At 36.6% G+C, this 25,909-nt stretch overlaps 1 protein-coding gene across 1 annotated transcript in view; it reads left to right on the top strand.

Moving 5' to 3' along the window:
* Positions 1–25,909, top strand: part of RIT2 (Ras like without CAAX 2) — a 552,485-nt gene that overhangs the window by 250,042 nt on the left and 276,534 nt on the right. The window contains 1 exon segment of the mRNA XM_053571558.1: positions 9,056–9,247. Coding sequence (XP_053427533.1) covers positions 9,056–9,247 — 192 coding nt within the window.

Raw genomic sequence — 25,909 nt, 5'->3', positions numbered from 1 at the left:
TGATTCCTCCTGTTTTGTTTTTATTTCTGAGTAATGTCTTGGCTATTCGAGGTTTTTTCTGATTCCATATAAAACGAAGTAATGTTTTTTCAAGATCTTTAAAATATGACAGTGGAGCTTTAATAGGGAGTGCGTTGAAATTATATATTGCTTTGGGTAGTATGGACATTTTGATAATGTTGATTCTTCCTAGCCATGAGCATGGTATGTTTTTCCATTTGTTAACATTTTCAGCTATTTCTTTTCTTAGAGTTTCATAGTTCTCTTTATAGAGATCTTTCACGTCTTTTGTTAGGTAAATTCCCAAATATTTCATCTTCTTTGGCACTACTGTGAATGGGATAGAGTCCTTAACTGCTTTTTCAATTTGACTGTTGTTGGTGTATATAAAGGCTACCGATTTATGAATGTTGATTTTGTAACCTGAGACGCTGCTGTATTCCTTGATCACTTCTAGGAGTTTTGTAGTAGAGTCCCTAGTGTTTTCCAGATACACAATCATATCATCTGCGAAGAGCGAGAGTTTGATTTCTTCTGACCCTATACGGATACCCTTGATCGCCTTTTCTTCCCTAATTGCGGTGGCTAAAACTTCCATTACAATGTTGAAAAGCAATGGAGACAATGGGCAGCCTTGTCTGGTTCCTGATCTGAGTGGAAATGATTCCAATTTAACTCCATTCAATATGATATTGGCTGTGGGTTTGCTGTAGATAGCCTCTATCAGTTTAAGAAATGTCCCTTCTAGACCAATTTTTTTGAGTGTTCTGATCATGAAGGGATGCTGGATATTATCAAAAGCTTTTTCTGCATCAATTGAGAGAATCATATGGTCTTTGTTTTTTAATTTGTTTATGTGCTGAATTACATTTATAGATTTACGTATATTGAACCAGCCTTGAGACCCTGGGATAAAACCAACTTGGTCATGATGTATAATTTGTTTGATGTGTTGCTGGATTCTGTTTGTTAGGATCTTGTTGAATATTTTTGCATCTATATTCATTAGTGATATTGGTCTATAATTTTCTTTTCTTGTTGGGTCTTTTCCTGGTTTTGGGATCAGGGTGATGTTTGCTTCATAGAACGTGTTGCGTAGTCTTCCTTCTTTTTCTACATTTTGGAACAGGTTGAGTAATATAGGTACTAATTCCTCTTTAAATGTTTGGTAGAATTCTGACGTGAAACCATCTGGTCCCGGGCTTTTCTTTTTAGGGAGGTTTTGTATAGTTGATGCTATTTCTGAACTTGATATGGGTCTGTTCAACATTTCCACTTGATTCTGGTTAAGTCTTGGAAGGTGGCGTGCTTCCAAGTATCGGTCTATTTCCTTCAGATTTTCATATTTCTGAGAATAAAGTTTCTTGTAATATTCATTAAGGATTTTTTGGATGTCTGACGAGTCTGTGGTTATTTCGTCTTTGTTGTTTCTGATTGATGATATTAGAGATTTTACTCTTTTTTTCCTGATTAGGTTGGCCAGAGTTTTATCTATTTTATTGACCTTTTCAAAAAACCAGCTTTTTGATTTATTGATCTGTTGTATTATTCTTTTGTTTTCAATTTCATTTAATTCTGCTCTAATTTTGGTTATTTCTTTTCTTCTACTGGGTTTGGGGTTGGAATGTTCTTCCTTTTCCAGTTGCGTGAGATGTCCCATTAAGTTGTTAACTTCCTCTCTTTCCGTTCTCTTGAGGAAGGCTTGCAGTGCTATAAATTTCCCTCTTAGAACTGCCTTTGCAGTGTCCCAGAGGTTCTGATAGTTTGTGTCTTCATTGTCATTTTGTTCCAAAAAATTGGTGATTTCTTTCTTAATCTCATCTCTGACCCAGCTATCATTCAGCATAAGGTTATTTAACTTCCATGTTTTTGTATGGGTATGCAGATTCCTGTTGTTACTCAATTCAAGTTTTATTCCATGATGGTCCGAGAAGATGCATGGAATAATTTCTATTCCTTTAAATTTACTGAGGTTAGACTTGTGACCTAAAATGTGATCAATTTTGGAGTGAGTTCCGTGGGCTGATGAGAAGTATGTGTATTCAGTTTTGTTGGGATGAAATGTTCTGTAGATGTCTGCTAAATCTAAATATTGGATGGTTAGGTTTAAATCTAAGGTTTCTTTGCTCAGCTTCTTTCTGGAGGATCGATCCAACACTGCCAAGGGAGTGTTGAAATCTCCAACGATTATGGAGCTGGAGGAAATCAAGTTACTCATGTCTGTTAGAGTTTCTCTTATAAATTGAGGTGCATTCTGGTTGGGTGCATAGATATTAATAATTGAGATCTCGTCATATTGAGTATTACCCTTAACAAATATGAAGTGACCATTCTTGTCCTTCCTTACTTTTGATGGTTTAAAGCCTACTGTATCTGCAAATAAAATTGCAACACCTGCTTTTTTCTGATTACCATTTGCCTGAAATATGGATGACCATCCTTTCACCCTGAGTCTGTATTTGTCTTTTAAGTTGAGATGTGACTCTTGTATGCAACAAATATCTGGCTTGAGTTTTTGTATCCAGTCAGCTAACCTATGCCTCTTTAGAGGACAGTTTAAGCCATTCACATTGATGGAGAGTATTGATAAGTCTGGTGGAATTTTGGGTATCGAGTTTTTCAAAGGTCCAGTGGACATTTTTAATCCTTTCGCCAGTGTGGAAGTTGGAGTTTGATCCGAAGTTTCTGAGTGAGTTTACTTTTGTGGTATAGGATTGGGTTGGTCATTGTGGAAGATAGGTCTGAGAACATCCTGAAGAGCTGGTTTACTTATGGCAAATTTTTTCAACATATGAATGTCATTGAAGTATTTAATTTCTCCATCATAGATGAAACTCAGTTTAGCTGGATACAAGATCCTGGGTTGAAAGTTTTTTTGCTTTAGGAGATTAAAAGTTGATGACCAGCTTCTTGCTTGAAAAGTTTCAGCAGAGAGATCTGCAGTTATTCTAATATTCTTACCTTTGTACGTTATAGTTTTCTTTCACCGGGCTGCTTTGAGAATCTTCTCTTTCATGTTAACTTTAGTGAAGCTAATTATGATATGTCTGGGAGATGGCTTATTGGGGTTGAATCGTGCTGGGGTTCTGAAGCTGTCTGCTATCTGAATTTCAGATTCTCTAGGCATGTCTGGAAAATTTTCTTTCATAATTTCATGTAGAAGGGCCTCTGTGCCCTTGGCAGCCACTTCATCGTTCTCCAAAATTCCTATAACCCTTATGTTGTGTTTTTTCGAATTATCTGAGAGTTCTCTGAGTGAGTGATCCGTTTTTGCTCTCCATTTCTCTTCCTCTTTGAGAGATTGGGAGCGTTCGAAGACTTTATCTTCAATGTCAGAAATCCTTTCTTCTGCTTGCTCCATTCTGTTACTGAGGGATTCTACTGTATTTTTCATATCTTTGAGGGCTGTAAGTTCTTGTTTCAGTGTGTCTAAGTCTTTGGTGGTTTTGTCTTTAAATTCGTTAAATTCTTGAGACAATTTTTGAATTTCTCCTCGAATTCCTAATTCCATTTTATTAATCTTGTCTGCAAACCAAATTCTGAATTCGACTTCTGACATCTCAGCCAGTTGTTTATGAATGGGATCTTCAATCACATCTGCCGTATCTTTTCTGGGGGGGGTTGATCTATTCTGGTTATTCATGTTACCAGAGTTTTTCCGCTGATTCCGCCCCATGGTTTACTCCCTTTGGTTTTTCCCCTGGGGTTTTATCGAGGGCCCGTACAGTGTTGTGTCCTGAGAAACTGGGGCCCTGTCTGGTGTGGTGGAGCAAAGTGGTTCTGTCTTGTTTTCAGCTGGTTTCTGTTTGATCCTATTGCAACTTCTACTCTGGCTTGAAGTCTCAGCTTTTGTTTGCGTCCTTGTGATCACAACTTGCCTCAGCGGTGTTGATGTGCGTTCTTCAGCCTTCTCTCTTGGTGAGGCTCAAGTCCACCAGGATACTTACTAAATTCCTGTCCCTTAACTCTCCTTCTGGACGGGAGCCTTTGTTGAAAGCTGGCTTCAGTCCGCCATCTTGTCTCTCTCCCAGAAGCATGGTTTTTAATTCTGAAATTTGTTAAGGTAGAAAAATGTGATGATAAGCAGCATTGCCGAGAATGAGGGGACATAGTTGCTTTTACACAACATTGGAGAAAGAATTATTGATACAATGTCTTCTTACTATTTCTTAAAAAGTAAAAATATATTCTCTTTGTTCTAGAAATATTACTTCTCTGGTAATGATTTGGTGTGATATAGATGTTTAAGAATACATATTAACAGAGGTAAAAATAAAGATCACATGATCCTCTCAATAGATGCAGAAAAAGCTTTTGATAAAATCCAGCATCCTTTTCTAATTAGAACACTGAAGAGTATAGGCATAGGTGGCACATTTCTAAAACTGATTGAAGCTATCTATGACAAGCCCACAGCTAATATTTTACTAAATGGAGTAAAACTGAAAGCTTTTCCTCTTAGAACTGGAACCAGACAAGGTTGTCCTCTGTCACCTTTACTATTCAACGTAGTGCTGGAAGTTCTAGCCAATACAATTAGGCAAGACAAGGAAATAAGGGAATCCAAATGGGAGCAGAGGAGGTCAAACTCTCCTTCTTTGCTGATGACATGAACTTATACTTAGAGAACCCCAAAGACTCAACCACAAGACTCCTAGAAGTCATCCAAAAATACAGTAATGTTTCAGGATATAAAATCAATATCCACACGTCAGTAGCCTTTGTATACACCAATAACAGTCAAGATGAGAAGCTAATTAAGGACACAACTCCCTTCACCATAGTTTCAAAGAAAATAAAATACCTAGGAATATACCTAACGAAGGAGGTGAAGGACCTCTATAAAGAAAACTATGAAATCCTCAGACAGGAAATAGCAGAGGATATTAACAAATGGAAGAATATACCATGCTCATGGATGGGAAGAATCAACATTGTTAAAATGTCTATACTTCCTAAAGCAATCTACCTATTCAATGCCACTCCTATCAAAATACCAACATTGTACTTTCAAGATTTGGAGAAAATGATTCTGCATTTTGTATGGAACCGGAAAAAAACCCGTATAGCTAAGGCATTTCTTAGTAATAAAAATAAAACTGGGGGCATCAGCATACCAGATCTTAGTCTGAACTACAAAGCCATAGTGCTCAAGACAGCATGGCACTGGCACAAAAACAGAGACATAGACACTTGGAATCGAATTGAAAACCAAGAAATGAAACTAACATCTTACAACCACCTAATCTTTGATAAACCAAACAAGAACATACCTTGGGGGAAAGAATCCCTATTCAATAAATGGTGTTGGGAGAACTGGATGTCTACATGTAAAAGACTGAACCTGGACCCACACCTTTCCCCACTCACAAAAATTGACTCAAGATGGATAAAGGACTTAAATTTAAGGCATGAAACAAAAATCCTCCAAGAAAGCATAGGAAAAACACAGGAAGATATTAACCTGGGGAAAGACTTCATGAAGAAGACTGCTATGGCAATTGCAACAACAACAAAAATAAACAAATGGGACTTCATTAAACTGAAAAGCTTCTGTACAGCTAAGGAGACAATAACCAAAGCAAAGAGACAACCTACACAATGGGAAAGGATATTTGCATATTTTCAATCAGACAAAAGCTTGATAACTAGAATCTATAGAGAACTCAAATTAATCCACATGAAAAAAGCCAACAATCCCATATATCAATGGGCAAGAGACATGAATAGAACCTTCTCTAAAGATGACAGATGAATAGCTAAAAAACATATGAAAAAATGTTCATCATCTATATATATTAGAGAAATGCAAATCAAAACAACCCTGAGATATCATCTAACCCCAGTGAGAATGGCCCACATCACAAAATCTCAAAACTGCAGATGCTGGCGTGGATGTGGAGAGAAGGGAATACTTTTACACTGCTGGTGGGACTGCAAACTAGTACAACCTTTCTGGAAGGAAGTATGGAGAAACCTCAAAGCACTCAAGCTAGACCTCCCATTTGATCCTGCAATCCCATTACTGGGCATCTATCCAGAAAGAAAAAAATCCTTTTATCATAAGGACACTTGTACTAGACTATTTACTGCAGCTCAGTTTACAATCGCCAAAATGTGGAAACAGCCTAAATGCCCACCAACCCAGGAATGGATTAACAAGCTGTAGTATATGTATACCATGGAATACTATTCAGCCATTAAAAAAAATGGAGACTTTACATCCTTCGTATTAACCTGGATGCAAGTGGAAGACATTATTCTTAGTAAAGCATCACAAGAATGGAGAAGCATGAATCCTATGTACTCATTTTTGATATGAGGACAATTAATGACAATTAAGGTTATGGGGCGGGGAGAGGAAAAGCAGAAAGGGGGAGGGAAGGAGGAGGGTGGGGCCTTGGTGTGTGTCACACTTTATGGGGGCAGGACATGATTGCAAGAGGGACTTTACCTAACAATTACAATCAGTGTAACCTGGCTATTGTACCCTCAATGAATCCCCAACAATAAAAAAAAGAATACATATTGCAGCATTATTTGTAATAGTAATAAGAAGAGGCCATCTAAATGCCTATCCATAGATGAGTATTTAAATAAATTACGGTACACGCATAAAAGGAATTATGATGTCTCTATGAAAAAGAATGAAAAGAATAAGATGTCTCTATGAAAGGAATTATGATGTCTCTATGAAAAAGAATGTATATGACCATCTCATATACAAATATACAAATATACATATACATATACATATACAAATATGAGATGGTCTCCAATGTATATTAGGGCTATTAAAATTTAATTAAATGTAAAATAAAAATTGTATATATTGTGTTCTAGTTGAGTAAAGAAAGATGTATAAAGGTGGAATGAATATGTACATAGACATTTTTCTAATGATAAACTTTTAGCTGTGCTGGATTTGAGAAGAAAAACTAAAAGTTTGGGGTGAAAAGAAAAGTTAATATACTTCTATTTATATTCTCTAGCATATACTTCTATATAATTCGAATATTTTCTCTGTGTATTTGTTAGCTTTCAGTAACACTAGACAAGTGAAAATAAAGAATTTTAAACCTGAAAATAACAACTGGAGAATAGAGTGAACATTAAATTATAAAATAGATCTTTTCCAATTTGGTTTATATTTTCATTACAGTTTTAATGTTTACAACTGATTTAACAAATTTATTGATATTTTCCTCAAGATCAAATATATTTTAAGATGATTCTATTATTTGTATTTGACAAATGTAATAAGTATGGAAAACACGAGTTAGCATTTTCAGCCCATAATTCTCTAGTTGATCCTGATGAACTATGGGTTTTTGCCTAAAATGCAGTGTTTCAAAATCAGAGGATGTCAGAACTGTGAGGGACCTCAGTTATTTTATAACATAATCTTATCTTATCTTGGAGATGAAGTGGAATTCCAGTAGAATGTTATTTTCTCCTGTGTTAGTATATTTCACCTACATGAAGAAATTTAGGATTGAGTTAAAGTAAAATTTAATGCTAAGTAAATTGATGTAGTAAGAGTCAAGGATTTGAATTTTTTGAATTATTTTAGGTGGCTGTCTGTCCTTGGACAAACCTCCTCTTCTCTCTGTGATCCACTTCTGGCAACTTTGAAGTGATTGGCAGAACCCAGTGATAATGTTTGCATTTATTCTGTATTTATTCAAATATTTTTAAGAGCTTCGTCTGCAAACTCAGGACCTAATTAGCTTTATCACTCCCTCTGGACTTTTGAGCACTTCAGTTTTCCAAAATTTCTGAATCTGTATAAATGCTCCCATCTTTCAAGATATGCTAAACCAAATTAACACTTCTTTAAAAATTTCAAAGTATTAGAGGAGTACAAATATTTTTGTTTACATAAGTCACTTTTGTAATGCTTGATAGTGTTCATTGTACTCGTTAGGTAGATTTTTGCCTATAAGTAGAGCATCTTATGAGTTCTTGTAAACATTTTGCTAGGTGAAAACATATCTTATCCAATTCTTCAAATACACCTGAAGCCCACCTGAAGTTTCTGTTGGTCAATACTTACAGCATAGACTATTAAAGTCACATATGTGCTTTTGTTCTTGTACTATTTAATATGGCTTGTTGTATAGCCAAGGTTATGTTTTATATTTTCCATTGCTTGGATCTACTTAGCCCTTGCAATTTTAAAAGTAGATTAAAAATAGGAGTGAATGAAAACAGCCATTTTAGACTTAAAAGAACTTTCCAGATTGAAATTCACAACAAAATACTAAATTTTCATTCACTAAGAAGTTGGATTCATGTGGGATGCAACGTGAAACGCTGATACCACAATGTCTAATCTCCCAGGTGGGCACTGGCACCATCTGGAATGCAATGCTGCCCTCCTCTGCAGGGAGGAAAGGTGAAAGAGTCAAAGAATACAGAAATTGACCTTTCACTCAAACAATCCAGATTCTTCTGTTTGTACATCTTTGTGAAATAAATCTAATAGCCAAACTTATAGCTGAATCTGGAATTATCTATGCTAATAACTTCATTCACAAAGATACTCAACATCTAGCTCTAGTTAGTTTTCATGTTTTTTGGTAGAAAATTAGTTTGTGCCCCCAGGTCCCTCGGAGGACTTCCGGCAGATTCGCTCCATAAACTTACTCTCATTTGTAAAGTGAAACCAACTTCTTTAGATTGTACATTTTTTTCTTTATCAGTTTCTAGAGGGAAAAAAACTAATCTTAGGGGATATGGAATGAAAAACCACATCTAAAATATATACTATAAAGAATAGCTTAGGTTCAAATAAATTTAATTTTTAAAGTATACAAATTTAGATTTATTTTCTCAAAATCGGTCACTAAAAATATCAAAAATGCAGCATGTGTATATAAATCCTAAGACTCTGAGTAAAATTTGCTATTTAAAATTTCTTAAATGAAATCTTCTATGATTAAATATCAACTTCATAATAGTTAAAAACATTCAGATTTCTTAATAATATATTTACACCTCTCATTGATTCTTTTATCCGAAGCCCATAAGAAATTTTGAATTTTTCCTACAGGCAGAATTCACAGCCATGCGGGAGCAGTACATGCGAGGTGGCGAGGGCTTCATCATCTGTTAGTCCGTCACTGACCGCCAATCATTTCAGGAGGCTGCCAAGTTTAAAAAGCTCATTTTTCAGGCCCGCCACACCTACGAAATTCCCCTGGTGTTGGTGGGTAACAAAATTGACCTGGAACAGTTTTGCCAGGTGAGTGCCAATTTTATCTGTTAACTTCTGCCTTTTTCCTGAGGATACATAGTACAAAATATGGCTGCTTGTCAAGGGTCACACTGAGAATTATAAGAAAAAAATAATGCATGTGATTCTTTAAAGAAATCACTGGGGTCTGGTGGTAGATTGTGTTGGCTACCAAAATGCATCTGATCTTATATGTTATTTGCAAAGCATTCTTACTCCTCCGCCGTCTCCTAAGATCTGGGTTCATATTGAGTATAGTAGAAATAATTCTGTGTAACTTCTGAAGTTGAGTCTTAAGACTTAGGTAGCTTCTGTCTTTACACTTTTGAACTGTTTAATCTTGTAAATCCAGTAAAGAAGTCCAAGCTAACCATATGTAGAGAGTCACATTGACAAAAATAAGAACCAAGCATTCAGTTGCCCCTGTCAAGGCACAACAATCTTACATGTGCCAACACTAGTTGTCATCTATCACCTCATAAGATACCTGTGCAACAGAAAAATCTCCCAGTTGAGTCTTGCTGGATTTCAGACCCAGAGAATTAATGGCAAATAAAATGAAATTGTTTAATCCCCAGGTTTTGGAGTTAATTTTTATGCAGGAATAGATAATCAAAATAGGATCCTTTTCACCTTCCAGAATTAGAACAAGCCACTACTTCTATTGTTGAATCAAACTTATTTTATACCATCAATCTCCTTCAACCTGTCCCTGCTATATCATCATGATGCATAGAGTTTCACAACTCCTACAAACAAGAAAAATTACTAAGGCAAAAAGCTATGCCTCATTTAGACTGAAGTTGGCTACCAAAATTCACACAGTTAATTATGTTTTATTTTTATCTGATCACACACAACTTCTTAGGCAGAACCTAACAGATAAGCTGGGTTAACTTCCTCCCTAAGATCGCGACATGGTAAGGATATGTCAGCTCTCTTGGTTCAGGAAGCAGGGAAATCATCTCACAATTCCATTGCCCTGACTCACTTTGTACAAATTAACATTACCAAGAAGTTGCACGCAGATGAAATTTTTATAAATCTAATTCTCTAAATCAAGTTATACTTCATCTTTTTTTCCACTGACCTTAAATTTGAACTGGCTTTTAATAGCTCATGTTATTCCAGTCAATTATTTATTTTTAAACTACTTAAGTAGTGTACTAGTAAAATCTTTTGCTAACATAAGAATCTTCTCTAAAGCAAGTCATTTTCATATTTTAAGTATTTTATAAATTTGGATTTTCATGTCTACTGTATCTGGAGTTTTCTTAAAGTGAAAAAGATATCTTATAGAGCTAATGTTTATAAATTCATGCTTAAAAACAAAACATATTCTTATGACATAATGCAATGCATTTTTTGTGACATTTTCATATATTTTACTTGAAAGTCTAAGCATCTTGTAGTGGCAACTATTACCTTAAGAGCTGTACTATTAGCTTATCTTCTTTGTACCTGTTCTGCTGTATTGCTTAGTGGTTTCTCTTTTTTTTTAAAGAAATGTTTAGTATGATATGGTTGCATTTCCATGGTTTAAGAAATCACATTTATCTTACCAGTTAAATATAAGTCTATTCTCAGATACTTGGGAGAAAATTAAAAGTTGAAAGAGAGAGAGAGAGAAACTTAGTAGCTGAACATTTCAACATTTCAGATACTCTTCTGAAGAATGAGACCAACTTGCTTTCCTTAGTGCTTCTAGGAGGTAGTATGAGAGAGCACCTTAGGAAGTGTACCATTGATGATCACGTGACCACTTTTGTTGCATGTCTAAGAATCCCTGGAGATCAATAAGCTCTGATTTGGTTTCACTCAGGAGAGCTGTAAGTGACTCTGAAAAAGCTAGTTAATTTGAGAACATTCAAGGAATGATTTCAATACAAAGTTAACCCTGTTTGTTCTAGAATGGCTGACACTTGCTCTCTGGTATCCCCAGGACCTGCTTCCCTAGGTACAAATGTGGTCCTTTGGCTTTCCTATGTGGATGTTCATCAGGCCCCTCTCTCAGCCTGGATAATTAGCTTTTCCTTTCAGATTAGCATCATAAATATCACTGAAAACAAATACCCCAAAGGACATTAAGCTGAGCAATTATTCAGATGTCACAGCCTTTTCCTTGATGATAAAAGCAAGTGCTATAAAGATGACAGTCACAGAATGTGCAAAAACCAGGAGAACACAAATTACAATCTTTATAAAAAAGCTTTTGTACCAACGTTTCCAATAATGAAGTGTTGATGTGCAAATTTGGTTTCTGGCTGTAGTATGCGTGATGGAAATAATTATTCCTAAAACTGTACAGTGGTTTTACTTTGCAAAATTATTACAATTCACACTTTATTTTAATCTTATAACTTCCCTGTATAGTTGTAGGGCAAGCATGGGAAAAATGAGGATATTTGAGAAATGAATAACTTGATAGAAATTGACTTTACTAAACTTTTGCAGTCTGTGACAAAGACTGAAACACCAATCACATGTACTCTTTGTTATATCGGTATTTGAAAGGTTAAGTATGTTTCTTCAGCTTAAAATAACAAAAATCAAAGTAATAAAAACAGAAATGCTGGCTCCTAGTTCGTTCAGAGTTCAGGGGAGTTTTGTGGGGATTGCTAGAGTCATACATTTAAACTTTCAAAGGCAAATCATACTAGTGCTTTTGTTTGGTGATCAGAGGCAGAAAATTAAGATTCTCGGGAGATGACTCCTCGTCCTTGTTCTTCTACATTGAAAGATGTTGAAAAAGAAGCCTGATGATTAAACTATTTCTTTTCACATTTGGTAGGGTACCTATATATTTATTGTATTTGGGGAAATTCCAAGGTCCTCGCTACCAAAAAAAAAAAACACAAAATGACTTTTGGTGCATTATAGGCTTCTTTGAGCTAAAATGTGGAAGGTCCTTGTTTAAAGGCTTGTATTTATCTGGGAATGATATTAAATTTGATGTTCATCATGCTAACTATACATTTAGTATTTGCAAGAGTCGTCTGTGCTGGGCACTGTACACAAGCCCATGAAACATGTTCCTTTATACCTCTATGCCTTTGAGTCAACTGAAGCTTTTTTTTTTTTTAACGGTGTTTGATTTTTATTTTTTAATTTTTATTTATTTATTTATTTTTATTGTTAAATCATAGCTATGTACATTAGTGCAATCAAGGGGTACAATGTGCTGGTTTCATATACAATCTGAAATAATCTCATCAAACTGTTCAATGTAGCCTTCATGGCATTTTCTTAGTTATTGTATGGAGACATTTGTATTCTGCGTTTAGTAAGTTTCGCCTGTACCCATTCTAAGATGCACCGACTGAAGCTTTAATTCACTCAGAACCTTGCTGAAGGTCACACAGCTCATTAGAGCTGAGAGACAAAATCCAGTGTGTTCTGATTAGAAATCTCAATATGTTTTGCTGTCAACTTCCCACCCACTGTAATTTTTATCATGGATTTTTATACATAGATATATATCAGCTACAGGATCTTAACATGCTCCTCAGAGAATGAATCCTAAGCAATAGCATTTTATTGGCAAGTAGGATCAGGAGGGATTACAGTGCTAATTCTTTGGGTGTGAAGTGAGCAGCTGGACATGGCAGGAGTAGTGAAAGTTGGGGAAAGTGTGCAAAAAATAAGACTAAGGAGTAAGGACATGACGTTCAAAACTACTGAAAATCGCTGTTTTCTAATCAGCTGAACAATTTTGTCCAAAGTCTATTTTAACACTTTTCTTAATTTCCTTACATTAGATCTTTGAGCATCTGTGATCTTTGTCCCGATTTAGCAAGTCTCAAGTTATCACAATGGGGAGTGGACAGAGGCAATTCCTATGTTCTGTTTCTGCAAAACTCTGACCAATTTTGCAAAGTGGAAATGGTCTATGAATAAAATAAGTTTCAGGGACTTGGAGGGCTAGATTAGAAAAGGATTATATCAATTGCAGACCATTAACTGTTTTGTGCTGAGGGTAGACCAAGACAAACTCCTAAATCCTGACAATATAATTACAGCTTAATCACTGTTTGGGGTCTTGAAACTCTGCTTTCTACAGTCTAACTCTTGAAGTATTGACCTTATGAAATCTGAAAGACCCTATATTTGGAAATGTGGGGATTAGAAACTGCTGGACTGAAAAAAAACAGGATAGCATCTATGTAGTTATACAAAGCATCTACTTATCTTTGCTGAGTAGTGATAGTTTTGGAATACAGAAAAGAAGTGAGTAACCTAGTCCTTGTCCTCAGGGACTCCACTTTCTTTAGAATCTATGCATATGGCCTGGCATGGTGGTGGTTCATGCCTGTAATCCTAAAACTCTGGAAGGCCTAAGCTCAGAAGTTTGAGACCAGACTGAGCAAGAGCTAGACCCTGTCTGTAAAAATTAACCGAGTGTTGTGGCAGGCACCTGTAGTCCTAGCTGCTAGGGATGCTGAGGCAAGAAGATCGCTTGAGTCCAAGAGTTTGAGGTTACTGTAAGCTATGACACCATGGTACTCTACCTGGGGTGACAAAGTGAGATTCTGTCTCAAAAAAAAAAAAAATCTATGCATATGAAGTATGTAGAAAACCATATTAAACAATAAAATTTAATATTTAACAATAGGGCACAATCCATAAGTGTGATAGTGGTTGATATTCCAAAAAGATCCATCTGGGCAGCACATTTAAGGAAGGAAAGTGCTGAATGGAAAAGTATCCTGACAAGGTAGGTAGGGTCAGGTGAATGGTGACAATCTTTTTAGGAAGGACAAGAAAGAATACTTCTAGAAAGAAATAAATTTTGGGATGTATTAGTGTACACCAGCACAGAAGGAGCTTGGTAGAGAACAAAGATTGTGTGCCTCCTTTGCCCACATCAAGCCTGAGAATAATTTCATAGACACATTTAATCAAAGACAAAATGGAAGTATGTACCAGAGTATGTTGGATATGCTGCAGAGCAGTAACTGCAAATACCACTCAAACTTAAAAGATAAAAAGAATTGCATTTCGTTATCTTTTAATCATCAGTGCATTATGGTTTATTTTTTGAGGAAAAAAGAATTTGCTAATTTACCCACTATTACGAGGATTGACAATCAAATTCAACTAATGAGTATATATACCTATGTATCCTTTTCATAGCATTTTCTTTATACGTTATTTTATTTACCTATCAAATGTGAATGCATTAACTCCTATTGAGATGAAAAACACAACAGAACTTATATTTTCACATAATTTATCAAAACTGCTAGGTTGTAAAACTTGAATTTGAGCACAAATCAGTTTTCCGACTTTTGTGTGTGTGTTTATGTATATGTGTATGCATATCGTGTGTGTATTATATTTTTACTACCACACTTTTTTCATTCAATTTATTTGCCAAATATTTAACAATCACCTCGTGGGTAACAGGTACTCTTTTAGAATCTGAGAGCATAAGGGTAAACATGACAGTTAGAATCTCTATCTGTAAGAATCTGAAATTACAGTAGAGGAGACAGATAATGAACATTTTGAGTATAGAAGTGAATACCAACTGTCAAATGAAAAACTGGTGCTATGAATAAAATCATACGCACTCATATATGCATAAGTACACACAAGCATACAATTTTGAGTAGCAAAAAGAGCAAGAAAGAAAAATCTTCTTCTTCTTTTTCTCTAGGGTGGTTGTGAAAACCTCTCTAAAAAAGATGGCTTTGAGCAGAAACTTGGAGTTCAGGGAGAATTGGAGGAAGAGCATTCCAGACACAACCAACTGCATTTATAAAATCATTGTGGAATTTAGCTTAACACGTTTGAGGGCCAGCATATCAGGGTCATATAATACGGGGTCTTGAAATTTGGTGGGATCACACCAATGGTGCATAATGCAAGGGTACATGTCGGATTTATTAGTATAGAGTATAAATGTCTTAACACAATAACTAAGTAAATGAGATGAGGTATATATTAACCAGTGTGATGTAAGCATTCCTAATTCTATATGAAATAAGGACATTGTACCCCATAAATGCATTAATGTATACATGATCTATGTGTTTATGATTTAATAAAAAAGAAATAAAATAATAAAAAAAGAAGTTTAGATTTTACCTTAACTGTGAAGAAGAATTGTTTAAAACATTTGAGCAGAGTTGTGGCATGAAGGCATTTTTTTTTATTTTTTATTTTTTATTGTTGGGGATTCATTGAGGGTACAATAAGCCAGGTTACACTGATTGCAATTGTTAGATAAAGTCCCTCTTGCAATTATGTCTTGCCCCCATAAAGTGTGACACACACCAAGGCCCCATCCCTCTGCCTCTGGCATGAAGGTATTTTTATTAAAATAGTCTAGACATTGGGTAAGACAATGATGAAGGAGGAAGATGAGTTCAGAAACTTTTTCCATTATCAGCATGAGGAACGAAGGCGACTTGGGTGAAAGGAATAGTGCTGACTCTTCACAGATTCTGTATCATATGTGTACAGTACAGCTACAGGATGGCAGGTGACAAAATTGCAGTGAGGTTTAAAGACATTTCATGCAGGGGCAAACTCTGCTACATTCCTCACTGGTACCTGAGGCCATCAGTGCATTATCACACAGTTCACTGAGTGTCCGTAAGGAAATACACTCATTAAATATAATTTTGTAAAGTAACAGAGTATATGGTCAAAAGAAACAGACAGTCCTAAGTTTGAATCATTCCTCAGGAAATTACTGTCTCTTATACAAATCAATGACAGATAAGATGCACACCTAAATTCCTCAGGAAAGGACTTCCTGCCCAGCACAGGGGCAGGAGGGGTCAATATTCAGCTTTCAGCTGGCAAGTGCTTCTTGTTCAGCCTCAGTTACATACAGACTCCTTGTTTGAGGGCACACCCTTCCTGGGAAAACCCATTTCCAATGAGGTGTAAGCATAAATTTTCAGCCATTTCAGCCCAATATGGAACAATGTCACAGTAAAATCTTACTCCCGATGCCCGGCTACCTCGACCAGTTTGGCAAAGACTCTGTTGAGATCACATTAATTTTCAGTGTATCCCTCTGCTCTAGCTTGTTTCCTTTTCTCTTCTTTCACAAATGTTAACAAACAAACATCCCTAACAAACATCTTGCAGTCCAGACTACATCTCAATGTCTACTTCTGTAAAATTTGCTAAAAATATCTCTGTCATAGTTTATCAGTTGAGTTACAGATGAGGTAATGTCAGTAGATTTTCTAGTACACAATTTGCCATAGAATAGAGACTCAATAAATATTATGTGCTACTATCTCCATCCCTCACCTGCAGAATTGCAAGTCTCTGATTTTATTATTATGCTTTTAATCTCTTCTTTTACAAGTGAGAATCTAGCTAGTGTGACATATAGGAATTGTGAGAAAAGTAAGAGTAATTTATCTGGATGAAGGTTTAAGGAGCTTTCTGATAACTGGAGTGTATAGGCTTCATGGCACGGACTTTACAAATTCAATTTGAAATATTAGTTTATTATTTTTCAGCTGTGAAACGTGGAATAGAAATGCTTTGATAGTTGTAAGGTGCATGCATAAGAGGACTTTGGAGAAATTACTATTTTTTTTTCATTATTTCATGATCTAATAAAACACAGTAATCCAAAGATAGACAAAAAACATATAGGAAAGATAATTGATCATTCCAGAAAAGCTAACCTAATTTTTAAATGGGAGGAAAAAAAATCATCTTTGAAGGTATCTTTGTTTTTTCTTTTCCTTTTTTGTTATTGTTAAATCATAGCTGTGTACATTAGTGCAATCGCCTGTACCCATTCTAAGATGCACCATAGATATGGCCCCACCCATTACCCTCCCTCCACCAAAACATCTCCCCTCCCTTCCCCTTCCATGGCCCTTTCCCCATAGTCTTGTGCTATAGTTGGGTTATAGTCTTCATGTGAAAGCTATAATTTAGCTTCATAGTAGGGCTGAGTACATTGGATACTTTTTCTTCCATTCATGAGATATTTTGCTAAGAAGAATATGTTCCATCCATGTAAACCTGAAAGAGGTAAAGTCTCCATCTTTGTTTAAGGCTGCATAGTATTCCATGGTATACATGTACCACAGTTTGCTAGTCCATTCGTGGGTCGATGGCACTTGGGCTTCTTCCATGACTTAGCAATTACGAATTGGGCTGCAATAAACATTCTGGTACAGATGTTATATTGTGACTTTTGGTCTTCCGGGTATAAACCTAGTAAAGGAATTATGGGATCGAATGGCAGGTCTATTTTTAGGTCTCTAAGTATTCTCCAAACATCCTTCCAGAAGGAACATATTAGTGGGCATTCCCACCAGCAGTGTAGAAGTGTGCCCTTTTCTCCACATCTATGCCAACATTTCTGGTTTTGGGATTTTGTTATGTGGACTACTCTTCCTGGGGTTAGGTGATATCTCAGAGTAGTTTTGATTTGCATTTCTCTGATGACTAAGGATGATGAGCTTTTTTTCATGTGTTTGTAGATCTTGTATCAGTCTTCTTTAAAGAAGTTTCTTTTCAAGTCCCTTGCCCACCCTGAAATGGGGTCACGTGTTCTTTTCTTGTTAATATGTTTGAGTGCTCTGTGGATTCTGGTTATTAGACCTTTATCAGAGGTATCACCTGCAAATATATTCTCCCATTCTGAGGGCTGTCTGCTTGCTTTACTCACTATGTTCTTGACTGTGCAGAAGCTTTTTAGTTTGATCAGGTCCCAGTAGTATATTTTTGATACTGCTTCAATTGCCTGGGGAGTCGTCCTCATAAAATATTCACCCAGGCCGACTCCTTTAAGAGTTTTCCCTGCACTTTCTTCAAGTATTTTTATAGTTTCATGTCTTAAGTTTAAATCTTTTATCCAGTGAGTCTATCTTAGTTAATGGTGAAAGGTGTGGGTCCAGTTTCAATCTTCTACAGGTTGCCAGCCAGTTCACCCAGCACCATTTGTTAAATAGGGAATCTTTTCCCCACTGAATGTTTTTAATTGGCTTGTGAAAGATCAAATAACGGTAAGTAGCTGGATCCATCTCTTGGTTCTCTATTCTGTTCCAGACATCTACTTCTCTGCTTTTGTGCCAGTACCATGCTGTTTTGATCACTATGGATTTATAGTACAGTCTCAGGTCTGGTAGCGTCATTCCTCCTGCTTTGATTTTATCGCTCAGTAATGTTTTGGCTATTCGAGGTTTAGTCTGATTCCATATAAAACGAAGTATTATTTCTTCAAGATCTTTAAAGTATGACAATGGAGCTTTAATAGGAATTGCATTAAAATTATATATTGCTTTGGGCAGTATGGACATTTTAACAATGTTGATTCTTCCCAGCCATGAACATGGTATGTTTTTCCATCTGTTAACATCTTCGGCTATTTCTTTTCTTAGAGTTTCATAGTTCTCTTTGTAGAGATCTTTCACGTCCTTTGTTAGGTATACTCCCAAATATTTCATCTTCTTTGGCACAACTGTGAAAGGAATAGAGTCCTTGACTGTTTGTTCAGCTTGGTTATTGTTGGTATATATAAAGGCTACAGATTTATGGATGTTGATTTTGTAGCCTGAGACATTGCTATATTCCTTGATCACTTCTAAAAGTTTTGTAGTAGAATCCCTAGTGTTTGCCAGATATACGATCATATTATCTGCGAAGAGTGAAAGTTTGATCTCTTCAGATCCTATGTGGATATGCCTCATCGCCTTTTCTTCCAAAATTGCAAGGGCTAAAACTTCCATTACAATGTTAAAGAGCAATAGAGACAATGGGCAACCTTGCCTGGTTCCTGATCTAAGTGGAAATGATTTCAATTTAACTCCATTCAATACGATATTAGCTGTGGGTTTGCTGTAGATGGCCTCTATTAGTTTTAGAAATGTCCCTTCTATACCAATTTTCTTTTCTTTTTTTTTTTTTGTAGAGACAGAGTCTCACTTTATGGCCCTCGGTAGAGTGCCATGGCATCACACAACCTCCAACTCCTGGGCTTAAGCGATTCTCTTGCCTCAGCCTCCTGAGTAGCTGGGACTACAGGCGCCCACCACAACGCCCAGCTATTTTTTTGGCTGCAGTTTGGCCGGGGCCGAGTTTGAACCCACCACCTCGGTATATGGGGCCGATGCCCTACCGACTGAGCCGCAGTCACCACCCTATACCAATTTTCTTAAGTGCTCTGATCATGAAGGGATGCTGGATATTATCAAAAGCTTTTTCTGCATCAATTGAAAGAATCATATGGTCTTTATTTTTGTTTATGTGTTGAATTACATTTATAGATTTACGTATATTAAACCAGCCTTGAGACCCTGGGATAAATGTGACTTGGTCATGGTGTATAATTTTTTTGATGTGTTGTTGGATTCTGCTTGTTAGTATCTTATTGAGTATTTTAGCACCTATATTCATTAGTGATATCGGTCTATAATTTTCTTTTCCGTTGGGTCTTTTCCTGGTTTGGGGATCAAGGTGATGTTTGCTTCGTAGAATGTGCTGGGTAATATTCCTTCTTTTTCTATATTTTGGAAGAGGTTTAGTAGTATAGGTACTAGTTCTTCTTTAAATGTTTGGTAGAATTCTGACGTAAAGCCATCTGGTCCTGGGCTTTTCGTTTTAGGGAGATTTTTTATAGTTGATGCTATTTCAGAACTTGATATAGGCCTGTTCAACATTTCCACTTCATTCTGGCTAAGTCTTGGTAAGTGGCGTGCTTCCAGGTATTGGTCGATTTCTTTCAGATTTTCATATTTGTGAGAGTAGAATTTCTTGTAGTATTCGTTAAGGATTTTTTGAATTTCTGAGGGGTCTGTTGTTATTTCATCACTACCATTTCTGATTGATGAAATTAGAGATTTTACTCTTTTTTTCCTGGTTAGGTTGGCCAAAGGTTTATCAATTTTATTGATCTTTTCAAAAAACCAGCTTTTGGATTTATTGATCTGTTGTATAATTCTTTTGTTTTCAATTTAATTTAATCCTGCCCTGATTTTGGTTATTTCTGTCCTTCTGCTGCGTTTGGGGTTGAAGTGTTCTTCTTTCTCCAGTTGCTTGAGATGTTCCATTAAGTTATGGACTTCCTCTCTTTCCGTTTTCTTGAGGAAGGCTTGCAGTGCTATAAATTTCCCTCTTAGGACTACCTTTGCAGAATCCCAGAAGTTCTGGTAATTCGTGTCTTGATTGTTGTTTTGTTCCAAAAATGTGATTTCCTTCTTAATCTTGTCTATAACCCATGTATCCTTCAGCATAAGGTTGTTTAGCTTCCATGTTTTTGTATGGGTATGCAGGTTCCTGTTGTTATTTAGTTCAACCTTTGTTCCATGATGGTCTGAAAAGATGCAAGGAATAATTTCTATTTTTTTAAATTTGCTGAGGTTAGATTTGTGGCCTAGGATGTGGTCGATTTTGGAGTATGTTCCGTGGTCTGGTGAGACGAATGTGTATTCAGTTTTTGGGGGATGAAATGTTCTGTAGATGTCTGTTAAGTCCAGATGTTGAATAGTTGAGTTTAAATCTAAAATTTCGTTGCTTAGCTTCTTTTTGGAGGCTATCCAGGACTGCTAAGGGGGTGTTAAAATCTCCAACTACTATGGAAGTGGAGGAAGTTGAGTTGCTCATGTCTGTTAGAGTTTCTGTTATAAATTGAGGTGCGTTGTGGTTAGGTGCATAAATATTAATAATTGAGATCTCATCATACTGAGTATTACATTTAACAAATATGAAGTGTCTACCCTTATCCTTAATTATTTTGGTTGGTTTAAAGCCTATTGCGTCTGCGAACAGGATTGCAATGCCTGCTTTCTTCGCTTTCCATTTGCCTGGAATATAGATGACCATCCCTTCACCTTGAGTCTATATCTGTCTTTTAATGTAAGATGCGATTCTTGGATGCAGCAGATATCTGGCTTGAGTTTTTGTATCCAGTCCGCCAACCTATGCCTCTTTAGAGGACAGTTTAAACCATTCACATTATTTGAGAGTATTGATAAGCCTTTTGAGAGACCGGTGGACATTTTTAATCTTTTTGTGACTGTGGAACTTGGAATTTGATCAAAAATTTTTTGGGTGGGTTTAATTTTGTGGTGGAGAATTACGCTGCACTTTATGAAGGATAGGTCTAAGAATGTCCTGGAAAGCTGGTTTAGTTTTGGCAAATTTCTTCAACATGTGAATGTTGTTGAAGTATTTAATTTCTCCGTCATAAATGAAGCTCAGTTTAGCTGGGACAGGATCCTGGGTTGAAAGTTATTTTGTTTTAGGAGATTAAAAGTCGATGACCATCCTCTTCTAGCTTGAAAGGTTTCAGCAGAGACATCTGCAGTTATTCTGATATTCTTCCCCTTGTAGGTAATGGTTTTCTTTCGTCTGGCAGCTTTCAGAATTTTCCCCTTCATATTAAGTTTAGTGAAATTGATTGTGATGTGTCTGGGGGATGTCTTATTTGGGTTGAGTCATGCTGGAGTTCTGAAATTGTCTGCTATCTGGATTTCGGAATCTCTTGGCATGTCTGGAAAGTTCTCCTTCATAATCTCATGGAGAAGAGGCTCTGTGCCTTGTGAAGCCACTTCGTCACTTTTGGGGATCCCTATAAGATGAATATTGGTTTTCTTCAAATTATCCGAGAGCTCTCTGAGAGACTGGATGGTTTTTGCTCTCCATTTCTCTTCTTCTTTGAGGGTTTGGGAGCGTTCGAAAGCTTTTTCTTCAATGTCAGATATCCTTTCTTCTGCTTGCTCCATTCTGAGGGAATTCTACTTTGTTTCTCAGATCTTGAGGAATGCAACTTCTTGTCTCAATGTGTCGAAATCTTTGGTCATTTGGTCTTTGAATCTGTTGAATTCTTGAGATAACTTTTGGAATTCTAATTCGATCTTATTTGCTATCCAGATCCTGAATTCAATTTCTGACATCTCAGTTATTTGTTTGTGCATGGGGTCTTGTGCTGTTTCTGCCCCATTGATCCTTGGGGGAGTTGATCTACTCTGATTATTCATATTGCCAGAGTTTTTCTGTTGATTTCTCCTCATGATTGTTTTTCACCATTGCCTCTGGCTGTCCTCAGAGTTGGGGAGGTGTCTCTCCAAGATTAGACCACAGCGGAATTACTCTATTGTTGCTGGATCTTTGTAGGGAGTGACCCTGTGTAGTTCCTCTGGGGCTTCTCTAGCTAGGGAGTTCTGGTTGTGGAAGCAGCTCTGGTTTGTGACACACCCAGATCCAGCAACAGGGCTGGGGGTGGTGGCATGGTTCTGGGAGTGCCAGGCGCCCAGTGACTTTGGCACAGAGAGCCCAAGGCTTCAGCCATTTCTGGCCAGGAGAGGAGCTCTGCGCAGAGGCAGGGAGGGCTCCAAAGGGCATGCAGCTACCAGAGTCCCTGTCCAGATGAACGGGTTAGTGTGGAAGCTGGGAGGACACAGGAGGGAGGATGCAGGTTTGCATGGCTCCCGCAGTTCCTGGTCAGGGAATGTGGAGGCCTGGTGGGTGCGGGTCACCGGTCGGGCGTCGCTGCACAGCTCTTATGGAGGTCTGGGCGGCACCAGTTCCAGGAGTTTGAGGTTGCTATGTGCTGTGATGTCATGGCACTCTACCCAGAGCAACAGCCCAAAGCTCTAGTGTGCCAAAACCATTTCACTCTGCCCCTAAGGATTAAGGCTGTAAGGCAGCTCAGTCCCCGCCTTTAGGCTGCTCAGTCAGTAGGTTACTTTGACCTGCCCAATCCTTGCTCTGAGACCTTGAGGGCAGAGCTTGCCAGGGCAGTTCTTTCACAAAGGCTTCCTGCGCCCAACTCAGTGGCTCAGTCTGGGGCCACAGACAATGCCCAAAGTTCTCTACGCTCCTGCTCAAGCTCTCCCCAAGGCAGTTCAACTGAGTGCCAAGTCCAAGAACACCAAAACAGTTCACAGGTAAGGCCTTTCTGGTTTGTAGTCTCACTGCTGCTTGTACTTACGGTTGCCAGCATGATTAGGTCAATCGAACACACACAACCACTTGCCAGTTTTCCACTGTTTTTGTTCTCCACTTGGGGTCCAGAAGTCCCTTGCTGGCTCCTTGTATCCTCAAAGCAATGATTATAGGCAGATCCCACCAGCCAGAGATGCCTGGAGTCTTGTCTCCCCAGACTCGCTGTTCCCAGTTGCAGGGAAGCTGTTCCTCGGCCGCCATCTTTAATCTCTCTTGGTACCTTTGGTTTTGAAGCATAGTCCTCAAACCAGAAGAATCAGTATCATCTGTAAACTTTGGTAGAACTGAAAATTCTCAGACCTATCCATCCTATTTCTACTAAATCAGAAGCTATGGGTGTAGGGCACAGCTGCTAATTTTTGGCAATTCCAGAGTATAGTACACTAAAGTTAGAGAACCTATTGGCTAAAATATAAAATGAAATGACATGAGGTTAATTTAATATATTGGTCAATATAAGAGGTAGCCTAGAACTTACAAGTCTTTACAAGCCTAGAACTTTAAAGGTCTTAAATGAAATACTTGAGACCTAAAATAATAGTATATATAATAGTATATACATATATAACATATATATGTAAATATATGCAGACATATGCACATAACTTTAACATATAGTATAAAAATAATTGTAAAAGTAAAAATTAATGCTTATATTAAAACAGTAGCAATCAAAGTATTACATATTAAATCCAGTTTTCCAGGAAAATTTGTCAAAAAAAATCTAAATTTCTCTGTTTCTGTTGTTCACTTACAACTAAATGGCCTTCCATTTGATAGTTTCATGTTCTGTTAGAACAGAGGTCATGTCTACTCAGATTGAACTGATATGTAACTTTTTACTTCCCTTTTTTATTTAAATTGTGTTACACTGAATTGTTTGGTTTTCATGGATTATTTGCTACATTTGTAAAATTGACAAGTCAGTGAAAGCTTGGGGAAATAAATCTGTTTCTTTTTAAAGAAAAGAGGAAAGAAAAGCTTCTTGGGGAATCAGACTGGTTCCTTAAAATGAAAGCCAAGACTACAGAATTGCTCTGAACCGATCTCTTATACTTTTTAAAACCACTTAAAAGAGCTGCCCAAAAGGAAAAGAATACCAAGTGCATAAAGTTTTAAATTATGTATTATGATGTCAAGTCTCCAGGTCCTTCCTCAGGTAACCTTGCCTGCCCATGTTCTCACAAATGTGACAATTTTTCTGTACTCTGATTAGTCAGGCTTTTTGTTTTACCCAATAAAATCAGGCTCTGTGTGTGTGTGTGTGTGTTTGTATACATGTATGTATGGATAAAGGTTAATGAGAGACTCAAAGCAATACTATAAATCCAAAAAAATAATATCCATAAGTTAACATATAAATGGTCTGAATCAGGAACAGCTGTTGTTAGTTCATGGGGTACATTTTTAATTTATTCAATCACATGTTTAGGAAATCACATACTCCAACCTTTAAAAATTTTTATTTTGAAATAATTATAGATGCACAAGAGGTTATGAACAAATATGTACAGAAACCTCCTGTACCTTTCTCTTAACATTGCAGTATTAACTTATCAGACAATTATAGAAAAGCATGGGTACGAGCTACCAAGATCATTCAGATTTCACCAGTTATACATGCACTCAGGAATATGTGTATAAGTATAATTTGATGTAGTGCATTTCATAATCAAGACACTCATCTTTACCACGACCACAAGACTCCCTTCATGTTGCTTCTTATACTCATTTCCATCCCTATCTACTTCAATCCTTAACCTTTGCCAACCACTAATCCACCAGCTTTTTTTTTTCATTTCTGTAATTGTTTTTGTTTTTCATTTTTACATAAATGAAATTATCTAGCATCATTTTGAGACTGACCATGTTCAGCAAGTATTATTTCCAGAGTTAAATCCAAGTTTTCATAAATTGTGTGTTCCTTTTTTTTTATTAAGTAGTATTCAAATTTGGATGTACCACAGCTTATTTATCCCTTTATGCTTTGAAAGACCTTTGGGTAGTTTCTCGTTTGGGGCTATTATAAACATTCTACTTATAAAGCTACTATAAACGTTCATGCACAAGTTCCCACATGAACTTAAGTTTTCAGTTTTCTGGAATAAATACCCGAGAGTGTAATTGCTGAATTTTTTTTTGTATGTCCATTTTAGTTTTAAAATGAAATGCCAAACTATTTACCAGAATGGCTATAAAATTTACCTTCTCACCCTTGCAAACATTCGATGTTAACACTATTTTTCATTGTAGACATTTGTATCAGTACACAGTGAGATCTCATTATGATTTCAATTGGTATTTGTCTAACAAGTATTGATACAGATAGGTTTGCATGTGCTTATTTGCCATATGAATATCTATTTCAGTTAAAACTGTGCATGACTTTTGACCAATTTCTTTGCTTTTTGTGTTTACTTTTTTCATTGACAAGGATAATAATATACATTTTATCATGTACAGCTATCTGAAACATGTATACAATGTAGAATGACTACATCAAGTGCATTGTCTCACATACTTACCTTTTTTGTGTGGGGAGCACACTTTATTCTCAGTGATTTTCAAGAAATTGCAGTGTTATTAATTACAGATACCAAATTATACAATAGATCACTTGAACTTATTTCTCCTAAAATTTCATATCCTTTGACTTTTGCCTATTCCATTCCCTTCATTCCTATGAGTTCAACAGTTTTAGATTCTACAGATCAGTAAGATAATGTGGTATTTTTCTTT

The sequence above is a fragment of the Nycticebus coucang genome, chromosome 19 (assembly GCF_027406575.1).
Source record: "Nycticebus coucang isolate mNycCou1 chromosome 19, mNycCou1.pri, whole genome shotgun sequence".
Classification (NCBI taxonomy): domain Eukaryota; kingdom Metazoa; phylum Chordata; class Mammalia; order Primates; family Lorisidae; genus Nycticebus; species Nycticebus coucang.
The sequence above is the reverse complement of the archived record's forward strand: the minus strand, read 5'-3'. Positions and strand labels throughout refer to the sequence as shown.